The sequence below is a fragment of the Dasypus novemcinctus genome, chromosome 1 (assembly GCF_030445035.2).
Source record: "Dasypus novemcinctus isolate mDasNov1 chromosome 1, mDasNov1.1.hap2, whole genome shotgun sequence".
NCBI lineage: Eukaryota > Metazoa > Chordata > Mammalia > Cingulata > Dasypodidae > Dasypus > Dasypus novemcinctus.
Genome location: NC_080673.1, coordinates 107,944,651 through 107,957,171, shown reverse-complemented (window position 1 = coordinate 107,957,171; position 12,521 = coordinate 107,944,651). Strand labels below are relative to the sequence as shown.

Here is a 12,521-nt window from a genome sequence, read left to right as displayed (position 1 = left end):
TTCAAGCTCTTTAAAAATTATACATAGGGAGCCATTGATTATTTTTGAGCAGAGAAGGAAAATATAAGATACATCAGATGTTGTTTTACTGAATAGGTTTGTGTCAAGAGAGAGGAGATGGGAAGTCCCACTAGAAGGCCCTGAGAGCAGTGTCAGTGAGAAGTAGTGAGGGAATATGAAGGGTGGTAGGGTGAAAATATACAGATGCCTGATTAATATAAAAATTGAGGCAAGTATAAAAATCTTCTAACTTATAGGAAAAGGTGAACAAAACAATAAATACTCAGAATAGATTCTGGAGAAGTTTGTGTGATCATTGCATGCATGCTCCTCATAGAGTAAAAAAGGTCTTTCTCACATTGAACTTTATTAAAGTCATAACTTTATCTTCTCTCAATACCATATGACCCCCTCAGATGAAAAGCCAGAGAAGGGAGAGAAATTTTTTACCTTCTTTTCTTATACCCCAATGAGAATCCTGCCATTTAAAATGATGAGGGAAACAAAAATAAACAAAAAACAAATGTTAAGATTCTCTTATGCTTTACTTTAATAACTACCATAGCTCAACATTCTTTTATTTGCTTTTTCTCCAATCAGTAGAAAACCCTTAACTAGCTTATGATTTGCAGCTCTACTGCTTGATTTTGACTTTCTCTCCACTATGCTTCTAAGGTTGGTGACCTTTCTTAGTAGACTATGCGCTCCTTAAAAGCAAAGACAGCCTCATCCTTGCATTCTCAGGACCAGACTCTGCCTGACTCATAACCTGCTCTATAAATGTTTGTACAATGAACCACTGTTAACAAAGCTATGAGCAACTTTTAGACGTTTTAAATGATTAACATCTACATGATTTAAAATAGCAACTCAATGTTTTATGTATCTTTGAGTTTACTGGTAGAAAAAAACTTTGAAAACTTCCTTTTTCCCCTTGAATATTAAATAGATATTTGAGAACCAGAAAGGGCTTGGCTTTAGAATGGGAATTTTATTAGAGTAAAAACTTTTACTCCCAAGGCTGTGTAAATGTCCAAATCAGACATCATCAGAGATGTTTCTCACCAAAATCAGATATCATCAGAGATGTTTCTCACCAAAGGTTGGCTGCTAGTCAGATTCTGGACTCCCGCCATGGGCGAGGCAAGATGGCGGCTCGCCATTGGGTTTCTACCTTCTCCCATCTCTTCCTGGGCCCACTGTCTTCAACTTTTTTCTCAGTCTCTCTTTCAGCTGTAGCTAATCCTGGAAATGTCTTTCACATGGGAGGGTAAAATGGCAGCTGTTTTTTTCTCTGAGTGTTTCTGCTTCTAGTTTTCAGTTTATATAAGACCCCAGCAAGAGGGCTGAGACACCCTGGGTCACACCTCACTGACTCAGTCCAAAGACCTAAATAAATCTAATTAAAGGTCTCTTAACTAAGTCTAACCAAAAGGCCCTATCTACATTGCCTTCATAAGCACAGGTTTTGGGTTAGCTTAAGAACACAATTTTCTGGGTTGTACAAAAGACAAACCAGGGCAGAGAATATTCTCAAGGACCTCTTTACAGATGACCTCAAATCAGCTGACACGTTAAAAGTGATCCTAACTGAAAAAAAAGAAATATGAAAGAAATTGAAGAATTCTAGTATTTTTCACATACTGAAAAAAAAAAAAAGGAATAAGTAATGATCAACAGATTTTAATCGTTGAAGGTAGATGCAGTTGAGCAGGTAGTCAATTATATAATTTAGTATTTGTCAAGACTAAATTTAAAATAATGCTTTAAAATGCCCTATCTTCCTTATTGAGCAGAGCAGATAAACTCTTTTAAACTATTTAATAATGTTTAAAATTCAGTGTATTATTAAATTAATCTTTATAATGATCTAGACTAGTTAATTAAAAAGCTCTACATCCTTTGTAAAATGTGATGGTGACTGAACAACCCTGAAGTCTTCAATAGAGAAACATAAAGTCATAGTAGAAGAATACTGTTAAAGGGATCAGGTCTTTGGTAAAATTATAAACACTCTGTTCACTAAAATGAAACAATAAATAGGCCAATTTAAATAAAGACACTGAGTGCAATTTTAAATATCTTAAGAAATGGGTCTCTAGCCATTATCCTACCACTAATGAGTGATTTGTATTCCAGAAGACTATAAATTCATTTGACCATAAATCTGTAGTGACAGAGAAGAGTTAAAGCTTTCGGTCTCTGGATATATGTCCACCTATAAAGGGGTCATTTGGTCCCTAAAAGTTTTAAGCCAGATTTACTCCTTTTTAACTTTCTAGTATTTGTTTGATGGGCATACTGAAAATGTCTTGAGACAGTTAACCCCTTATGATCTTTCTAGGTGTTCTAGACATTATTTTGTTTTTGCAATATTGGGCATATTCAAGGAGCTTTGAACTTGTGTATCCATCAAGTTTTTACCGTAAGTTTTATTTCACTGCTTTGACCTCATATAAACTTTCAATTCTCAAATGCTTTGTTTTCTAATGAATTAAATGTTGAGAGGCATTCAGTATACATGACTACTCCTCTTGGCATGCACTCAAATGTTATTCCATTTTGACTGTTTTTCTTTACCTGTTGCAGAGGCAGCGTTTTTGAAATGTTACATGAATAATTTTTTTTTGTTCATAATCATTATTCTTGTCAAATTATTCTCCTTATATTCATGTATACATTATACTACTTTCAATTTTGTTAAAAATTATTTTTTACTTTTGTTTCCTTCTTAATTCTTCATCTCTTCTTACTGTTACTTTTAACACTCTGGGAATGATCAGTACTAATGTATATAAAACATTTCAAAATTTTCAGCCAAACATGACAACCAGGCAGCAGTGTTGTGGAAGCAGAAAGGATTCAATGATCACATATTCTCAGGAATATTCGGAGAAGGAAGATTTATTATGACTGGCCAGCCTGGAGGACTCCTGTCCAAAAAGCCAAGTTCTGGATAGGATTCTGGGTCCCTTTTATACAGAGGATGTAGGAGTGGGGAGTCAAACGGTGCTTTTATGCAGAAAGGACTTTTCTTTGTTAGCTTCTTAGAGTTTTAAGTGTTTGAGTACCAGATGGGTCTTGAATTAACATATCCCCCACATTCCAGGTAAGCTTGAATTAAGTTATTGCCCACTTTCTGTCTGGATGTAGCTTTGAATATACATTCAGTCTACATCCTTTCTGAATATTTAATGCCTAGGGCCTGTATTACCTAACTGGCTTTCTAGAAACTAGGTACACTTGGCTATAGAATTAAATAATTTTGAATTCACGCACAAGCTCTATTAGCAGGATGTTCAAGTAAGCCAATGATGAGACCTAATAGCCCTTGGTGACTGGCAGCAGCCATCTTTTAGTGCCAGGAACATAGCTCTGATTATATTTGTGCTTGCTTGAGAGTTGAAAGTTCTTAAGTAATTTTTAAGCTTCTGTAACTGTACTGCTGGCTTCCAGTTGATGTGGCTTACTAGCTAGTAATTTCAAAGAGAAGTTTATAAATTATCTTTGCTTTGTTGCAGATAATACGCACTTGAAGTGGCTCTTCCCCCTCTACCCACCCCCTGGCTGGTCCTCCAACCAAATATTTGATTCCTTTCCAAATTTATGACTTATGGGATATTGACTCTTTTCTCCCTATCTCCTCCTTATCTTTTTAGCTCATTATTCTTTGCATACAGGGAAGTTCATTTTTAAAGCTTGAATTCACTTTCCATGAAGTCCCTTTATATTTCTCAGGATATTGTAACACTAATTAGCCAACAACTTCACCTGTTTTATCTATTCCCTTTTTTGATTCTTGTAAGTTGCCTTAAAGTACATTTCCGCATACTCAGATTTTAAAGGTGGAGAACTCATAATTAAGTCTTTTTAGATTTAATATAGTGTACCATCATCTCTAGTTGCTGTCAATTCCTAATATAAGAAAATTAGGAACACTATTATTTCCAATTCCTGCATTTGCCTTTGTTGATAAATATAAATTACACATGTAGTCTAAATGTATAGGAGAAGAATAAAAAAACACACAAGTATTGTTTGCTCATATTTCAAGCAAATTTCTAAGAAAGACCTATTTTATTCATTGCCTTCCATGTTTATATACTTTGGAGTTTTGTAGCAATTACAGTAAGTTGACTAAAAAGCCTCAAAGAATTCAGACCATTGGCTATTCATAGTCATTCTTTCTTCCACAACAGTATTCATGCTTTTGACCTGAGTCTAACAAAGAGATTTATCATTGGTCCTTCGAAGTCATTCATTTTTATACTCGAAATTTGCTATAGTAGTTCTTATAAACAGAGGTATTTTGGATCCCTTGAGGCTTATAAACTAAGTAAATAATTCTAAGAGTGTTAATGATAACTCAAGGGCTAATGTATGGCAGAATGCTACTACCACTAATTTAGAATAGGCAAACCCGAAAATCATGGCCTATACCATTCTGAGAGCTTTCTTTCTATAGCCTTTTGGGACTACATTGTCATAACTGCCTTGGACTCTGAGCATGAATGTGTATGAGAAAGCAACAGTGATGTAGTTCAGTACTTTATTTCTTTATTTCTTAGGACATGGTAGTAGTGGTTTAGGATTTGTATTTGGAGTCTGCTCCCAAATGTTTAAAGACAGTAATGTCTGTTTATGAATAGTTCTATATATAACAGTACTTGTTTTTCATTTTTAGTCTCAGGAGGGGATAGCAAAAAATGCATGGGAATGAAGTTAGAGGTCCCTGATTCAAGGCCTGGTTCATAATTATTTGTTTTGTGATCTTGTATAAGTTTATTAAACTCTCATAGCTATAATTTGCTCACCCATAAAATAGAGATAATAATGTTATTTCCTTTTCATTGTTATAGAGGGGATTAAATGAAATAGAATAAGAGAAATTAATATTTAATCTAGGAAACCATACAAAATTAAAAATTGTTTCTTTGCTTTCCACGCCTTATTTGATTAAACAGCTTCTTTCTGTTGTCCATTCTTACCCACCCCCCAACTCAAACTCAAGTCTACTTACAACAAAAGCTTAATTTCTTCATATGATAGGCCAAGTGAGAAGCAGAAGTATCAACTGTCAGAAATTCTTAGTTACCTCAGTTATGCCCTGCTGACCACAGCCTTCTACCTCTTTCCAAGTTTGTTGCCTTAGTAAGAGAGAAGTACGGTCTACTAACCACCTCAGAGCAAGAAGAACGAGCATAAATATTCTCCTGCAATGGGTTCAAATCCTTGCTCGTCTCTTACTAGCTGTATGGCTTTTCAGAAATTACTTAGTTTTATTACCTGTATGGCCTTTCTCAGTTACTCTGTGTGTGCCTCTTTCTCACAGAGAATATGAGAGTATTACCTCCTTACAGAGTTGTTTGTCTGGATTTGTGGAGGTGATTACCATGAAGTAACGAAAGAGGTGATCAGTATTTGGTACATATTGCCATTAATGGTGATTAATGATAAATAGCATATGGAAATTTTGAGTCCTTATTTCTAGCAAATTTTAGAACAGGGGGAATAATAACTCATGACTTTATGATAATTAAAATCACTTATATAAAAGAGAATTTTTATCTTCTTAAGAAACTGCTTCCTGTAATGGTCATTGACTTTCTCCTTGTTTGTAATGAAACAAATGATAGTCACTATTCCTTTCCTTTTCTTCTAGACACACACACAAATATATACACTTACTTTGCTTGTTTGGTCTTTAGCACAGACGGATACTGTTTCACAATGATAGAAGAAGATGATTCTGGGACACCTGTGGTCACTTCCGGATGTCTAGGACTAGAAGGCTCAGATTTTCAGTGTCGGGTAAGGAAGATAACTTGTTACCTTTCATTTCCTGTACTTCAGACAGTCAACTTAGGAGCATAATATAACAGTTGTCTCTCTTGACCAGCCTGGTTTTAGTAATCTGAAAATAATTTGAAAATTCTCGTTGGGTCAATCTTTTCTTCATTTTAAAATCAAATATCCTTCTTATTTTTATTGTTAATTTCTTGGTGAGCTATACATTAGATCATCTTTCTCAAATTCCAGTTTAGTTAATTTCATTAAGCCAAGTCTTCCTCTGTTTACACCATATGCACTAGTTATTAACAAACAGAATGGTAATTTTGTCCAAAAGCCAAGGTTAAGATAATTCACAATAATTTGAAATAAATTACCTTAATAGACAACAACAATTTCAAGGTATGAGTATAAAATTATTATGTTTTAAGTGGATTTTCTAAATAGTGCTAATTTTTTCAGTTTTAGATTATGGAAATTTGAAATTTAAAGGAAACCCACTTATAGCTGTTTGGGTTCCATTGTAGGACACACCCATTCCTCATCAAAGAAGATCAATTGAATGCTGCACAGAACGGAACGAATGTAATAAAGACCTGCACCCTACACTGCCTCCACTGAAAAACAGAGGTAAGGGAGGAAGGACTCCAGGCTGAAGAAACTACAGGCATAATGAAAATAACTGGAATCAGTCTCTCCATTCCAAATTATCTGCCTGTACCAGGTTCCACTGCTGGAGCAAAGAACTAAGGCAAGGTGACATAATGCAATGGTCATTCAGAGATGTGTACAAGGAGTACTTGGGAAAATAGTTGTACATGGCTTCACTATTGGGATTGTTATTACTGTAAGTTCTCCCCTGTTTCCCTTTAGAATTGCAAGTACTAGAGCTTGCGGTGGGTAGCAGGAGGGTAGAGGTAAGAAACAATATTTTAGACTTCAGAAATTGTATTTCACTTAAAAACTACCACTCATCTACATTCATTTTAAAAATAAAGACTTTATAAGGGACTAAATTAAAGATTATTTGCTGTATGGCATTTCCTTTTATCTTTGCTACAGTAAATAATTTTCTGTCAAGTCATATATCAAGGTACTGATAAAATTGGGGACTTGTCCAAACATTTTCATTTAAAAAATTATGTATTTAAGTGTTACTCATTTAAAAAGATAATTATCACATACCCAAAGACTTGTAATTAAAACAGCTCTGACATTTCTTTTTCTCCTCCTTTTTCTCATCACAAAAATAAATGATTTGTAATTATTGTAAAGTCCAAGTCCTACACAAGCAATTTAAAATGATCCTTCATCATTGATTTTATTTCTTAATATAGAGAAAATATTTCCTACAAAATATAATGCTGTTTCATTGTTTTTAAAGAGAGCATTTTACATTTGTTCCTGCTATATCTTGTTATACCCTAGGAAAGCTATATAAGATCGAGTTGTCATAATTCAAATGAAAAAAAAATTTCACATTTTACAATTTTACCAGGCAATGTGTTAGGGTTAGTGATATAAAAATGAATGAAGAAAATTCTTGCTCTCAAAACATATACACTAGGATGTGAAAGAGAAGCATATAAATAACTAAATTATATTTGGTCAGGAATAGCTCAGTATTAGAATTGATAATAAAGTACATTAAAGATACAAAAGAGTGAGTGGCCAGCTCTGTCCGGGTTGGGAGGATATATATAAGAAAGCTTCATAGAAGGGACACTTAAATCGATACATTAGGATTTATAGAAGTTTTGCTAAGTAGATAAGGCAGGAATAAAAATAAAACGTAAAAATAGCTATCATCAGGTAACCACCGTGCTAAGTATTACGTAAAATAACCCTTTTGAGCCTCTCAATTATGAGGTGCTCACAGTTATTATTCCTAGTAAAAAATGAGGCAGTTACATCATTGAGTGGTTAATAACTTTCCCAGTTGAGAGTGTCAGTCCCTCTAAAGAGAGGCAGTTGTGTATACAGAGGTTTGATTTGTAATATTTATGAAGCATTTGCAACATACTAGAGTATGAAACAGTATGACTGGTTGCTATTGATGTGGGTCGTTGGACCAGTAGCATGAGTATCGAGCATGTTAGAAATGAAGGATCCTGTCAGGCTCAACTCCAGACCTACTGTATCTGCTTTCTTAAAAAGATTCCCCAAGTATTTCATAGGCACACTAAAATTTGGGAAACACTCTCTGTAGGAAAGGACCTATTTGTAGTTGAAACATTTGACTAGTATACATAGCCAGCTCCACTGGTATCTCACCATGCAAATTCAGCAACATCTTGTTCAAAGAGAAGTCCAAGGATAAAAAATTACTGCAAAAGCTCTAAATGTTTACTCTCATTTTCTGTAATTATTTCCTTGTGAGCCAGTTACAAAAAGCAGCAGCCCATGGATAACAATTTGAATAGTATTGATGTTATGTGTTAGGAGTTGGGTGGGGAGGGAAGAACTAGAGGAGTGACTTGAAAGAAGGAGGTAAGTGCCAGATTTTAGAACTCTCTTCAGGAGGAGGTTTTTCACATGCTAGTGGAAGTGCTGTGTCTTAGAAGTAGCAGTAAGGCTTAGGAAAACTGTGACTCTCTTAAGTGCTGCCATACAAGTACTGTCCTCTAGATGAAGACAGATTCTAATTAGGACCAGGAAGGTGAGGGAGTTTACCCTGAGGTCCAGAATGTGGGTCTTCTTGAATAGTGAAAAGCCTTTGAAAAGGACAGCGATGGGAAGGCAAGGTCTTGTTTCAAAGCAGTATGGTAATGAGGATGCAAAAGTAGCTGCTAGATTCTACATAGGATTAAACAACTTGATAGGCTTGGGTGGTATTAAGTGGCATTAGGGCTTATTTCTTTGAACCTTGAGGATTCTCTGTAGCGCCTAGAAAAGGTCTCTTCAGATTCCACCTTACACTTTGGGGCTAGTAAAAGTCACTGTAAGACTTGTAGTCTTGAGAGCACTGTTTTTTTTTTACATAGCCATACCATAGAACTGTGTGTGTTTGCCTTTACTGTACTCCTGTACAGGGTTCTTAGTTAAAGTATATTATGTGTGTCTAGTGAATATCAGTCATGCCTTGGGCAGAAACATTTGATTTGCAGCCATATTCAATATATGCGAATATGTATAGTGCCAAAAATAAAGAAACAGGGATGGTATCAGAAAGACATGAAACCCTGTGCTTTTACATTTTTAATTGTAGTGGATTTTTTCATACACAGGCCAAACCATAATTTTTGTGGGGTTGGGGCAATATATAAATGGAGATCCACATGCTATTTGCCTAAGTAATTTAAGACTCACAAACCAGTATAGCAGATTGGTAAATAAAATGCATTCTATCAACCTATCTTAACAGATGTACTTTCAAAATGAGAAGGAATATCAGTTTGGCCTTTGGGATGCTTGAACTCCTTGGACTTGTTCACTCTGACATGGAGACATGAGTGATAGGGAGAGACCCATCCCTGGGTTTCCCTGGCACAAAGAGAAGCTTCTCATGCATGAATGGGGACACCTCAGCACTCAGGCTCACACTGTGCCCATACCCCTTGCCATGGCTTTCCCTTTGCCATCTTTTGGTCATCTCTCAGATCTCAGGGTACATACACCAACTGCGTGGTCTACTTTGGGAGACAGGTGGTGAGAAGAGGGTCTCACTGGCCCTGGCCAAGGATATGGGGCCATTTTGGAGGCAATGGAGTTTTGTTTAAATGGGGAGTGGGGTGGGGCAGGCACTGGTCAGACACATCCCCTTGGCCCTGTGTACCTCTTGCTCAATAGGAAGGAACAGAGTGGGGCACAGTAAAAGCTCAGGGCCCAGGTCAAAGGTTCCTATTTTCTGTCTAAAGGAAATGGGAATCCTCATAATAGTGATATTTGCTAGTGCAAATTGAGAGCTTACTATGGTTCTTTTCTAGGTACTTTACATATAAAAATTCATTTAATCTTCACAACATTCCTGTGAGGAATGTGCTGTTGTCATCCCCATTTTACAGACATGAAAGCTGAGAAATAGTGTGGTTAAGTACCTTGCCAAGGTTTTACGGCCAGAGCAAGTGATAGAACTAGGAAATGGGCCAATGACGTCATCTCATTCAGTCTTCTATAGAAAGCTCTGATTGATATCCCCCCAAAATGCTTTTCCTATTTATAATCACAAAACTCTATGGACAGTGGTTAACCATTTCGCATAATAATCAATAAACAATTAGTATGTTTATTTCAAAACCTTTTATTGCTATATTTCCCTTACACAGAATTTTCTGAGACAGGCAGTAGTTTCTAGTCTCAGAATATAGTGTTAGTGGATTTGTTTCTTCCTCCCTCCTTCTGTTTTTATTTCTTTCCTCCTCTGTTTCCTTTTTTTCCCTAAGAGGTATTTGTATACATTCCAGTTTATTTTGGTGTATATCCAAATGAATGAGATTACAGTTATCTCAAAGTACACATAAATTATTTAGATTTTCTCATGCATGAAACACTGATAAAATACCTAACATTATTTAAGGACTTCAGTATAATCTAAGCCAATATATATTTGACATTTGGGTTACATGTTCATATAAAAACAAATCCATTTGTCAAAGTCAGCAAAAGGTACAACAGCTTTCTGGATATAATTAAATTTTTAGAGGCAAAGTGGTCCAAATGGGAGCAAAAGCTGACTTACTTATGAAGTACACTAGATAAACACAAAAATTAAGAATAATCAAAGATACTGAAGATACAAATGTGCACTATAGGTGTGTGTGAATTCAAAATGCTTCCAATTAAAGATTGTAAACTCTTATGACCAAGGAAAATATAGTTTAATAAAATGCCCTGGGGTAAAGAGGGGTGGTATAGGTGAATAGGGGACATTTGTCCATCAAGCTATCCCTATCAACTTACTGAAAGGTAGATTATTAAAAGTTTCAATGGGCTCAGATTTTGACTTGGCCTTATAGTGATATGTATTTCATTATTTATTAAAATCATAACTAAGCATATAGAATGCTAGCTGTCACTAGATTAGTACCTTAAAGCTAAACTCTGGAAAGAAATTACTGTTACAAGACACATAAAACATTATTTTTTGTGGTTCTACTGTTTGTTCTTTTCCATTATTTTTGTAATTGGGGCAAAATAAGAGGTCCAACTTGTTTAAAAACATTTAATGTACCCCATACGGTCTCAATCAAAGATTTTTATTAATATTTCTGCCAAACACAATACTGATTTCCATTACAATTATTTCAGATGAGAAATAGTCAATTAAAAAAAGTGTTTTTTTCCTTGAGTTATGAAACATTAACACACTGATTGAAAAATCTAAAACACCACTGTAAAGATGTTAATCGTTGTTGGCCCTCAGCAATGAATGGATGCAGCTTTACTGTGACTTCTCCAAAACTGCTTTGCAAAAGCACCTAACACACTGCAGGTACACAGTCTCAAAGTCCGGGCCATTCCCTTAGTAGGGATCTTCAATAATAAGTTGTTTTTGTGGATCAGAGCTGCCAAGTAATTCATTTTTAGCTTTGCAGTTTTTAACATGATTACCTTTGTTACTCAGATCTCTCAGATTGTTTTCATCTATACATAGTGTATAATTAAATGTGGCAAACTCTTCTGTGGTAACCTGCTGGGCAGTGTGATTCATGGGAACATCATGCGTCTTCATGCAGATTTGCCCTCGGTAATCGGGGGGCTTTCTTATCTCCTGTGGATGTTGCAGCACTGTCCATCCTCCAATTATCTGAAGTATTTTGATTAGTTACAAGTTTTCTGAAAACTTCTTCTGCACTGGGTGATTGCCAGATGTTACCCAGACACACAAACAGCGCTGACTTGGATGCTTGCTCTGCCATTGTCTCAGGTTCAAGGAATGGCATAGAGTGCCCTTGTTTCCTTTAATGTAACATTTTTATGTCCCAGTTGTATCTCTAGCCAGTGGTTCTCGAACTTCAGGAGCATCAGAATCTACTGGAGGGCTTTTTAAACCATGAATTGGTGGGCTCCACCTGCAATTTCTAATTTAATAGATCTGAGTGGGCACCAACAATTTATATCCCTAAGACGTTGCAAGATGATGCTGATGCTGCTCTTCCAGAGACCACACTTCACTGAGAACCGCAGAACTAGGCAAGGTCTTAAATGTCAAGTTATTATAAATCAGAGACCGTGTCATTAAGAAACTTGGGAGGCTGAAGAATGAAGAATCCAGCTTACTGTTTTGTTTTTGTTCCTAAATAATTGCTCAGAGCCAGCAAAGTCAAATGATTAACCTTATCAGGAATCCTATATGTTACTAGGGACCCAGTAATAACAGGCTTCATGATATTCTAAGGGTAAATTCCTAAAAGTAAAGAGTTCTTATTTAAATCAAATAAACAAACAAGAACATTTTTTTATCCCCCCCCCCCAATCTGGAGTGTTCTAAGAGAGAAGACTCTTTTTTCCCTCTTTTTTCTTTTAAACTTAAATGCATTTAGTAGGAAATTAGATGTAGACAATCTCATTCAACACATATTTATCAGTGTATATTTATGTCCTTGAAATTTTATTTGCCTACAAAACCAAAATAGTTTCAGAAAAGAAGATGTAAAGTGACCAGAATACAGCTTACAATTTTTATGAATATTAGTTTTCCACTTGTTTTGCTTATTCCATTGTAGCACCAGTAAACCAGAATACCCTGGAGAAAAGGTTCATTCTTCTTCTTAAGGAGGAAATGTGAAAAA

General features: G+C 35.6%; 1 protein-coding gene and 1 pseudogene across 10 annotated transcripts in view; one reads left to right on the top strand and one right to left on the bottom strand.

The window, feature by feature from the left end:
- Positions 1 to 12,521, top strand: part of BMPR1B (bone morphogenetic protein receptor type 1B) — a 437,941-nt gene that overhangs the window by 385,687 nt on the left and 39,733 nt on the right. For all 10 annotated transcript variants that reach the window (XM_023582890.3, XM_023582891.3, XM_023582892.3 and 7 more), the window contains 2 exons: positions 5,709 to 5,811; positions 6,318 to 6,420. In XM_023582890.3, the coding sequence (XP_023438658.1) occupies positions 5,709 to 5,811; positions 6,318 to 6,420 (206 nt within the window). The remainder of the gene's footprint in view (positions 1 to 5,708; positions 5,812 to 6,317; positions 6,421 to 12,521) is intronic.
- LOC139439080 (low molecular weight phosphotyrosine protein phosphatase pseudogene) lies at positions 11,171 to 11,648 on the bottom strand (annotated as a pseudogene).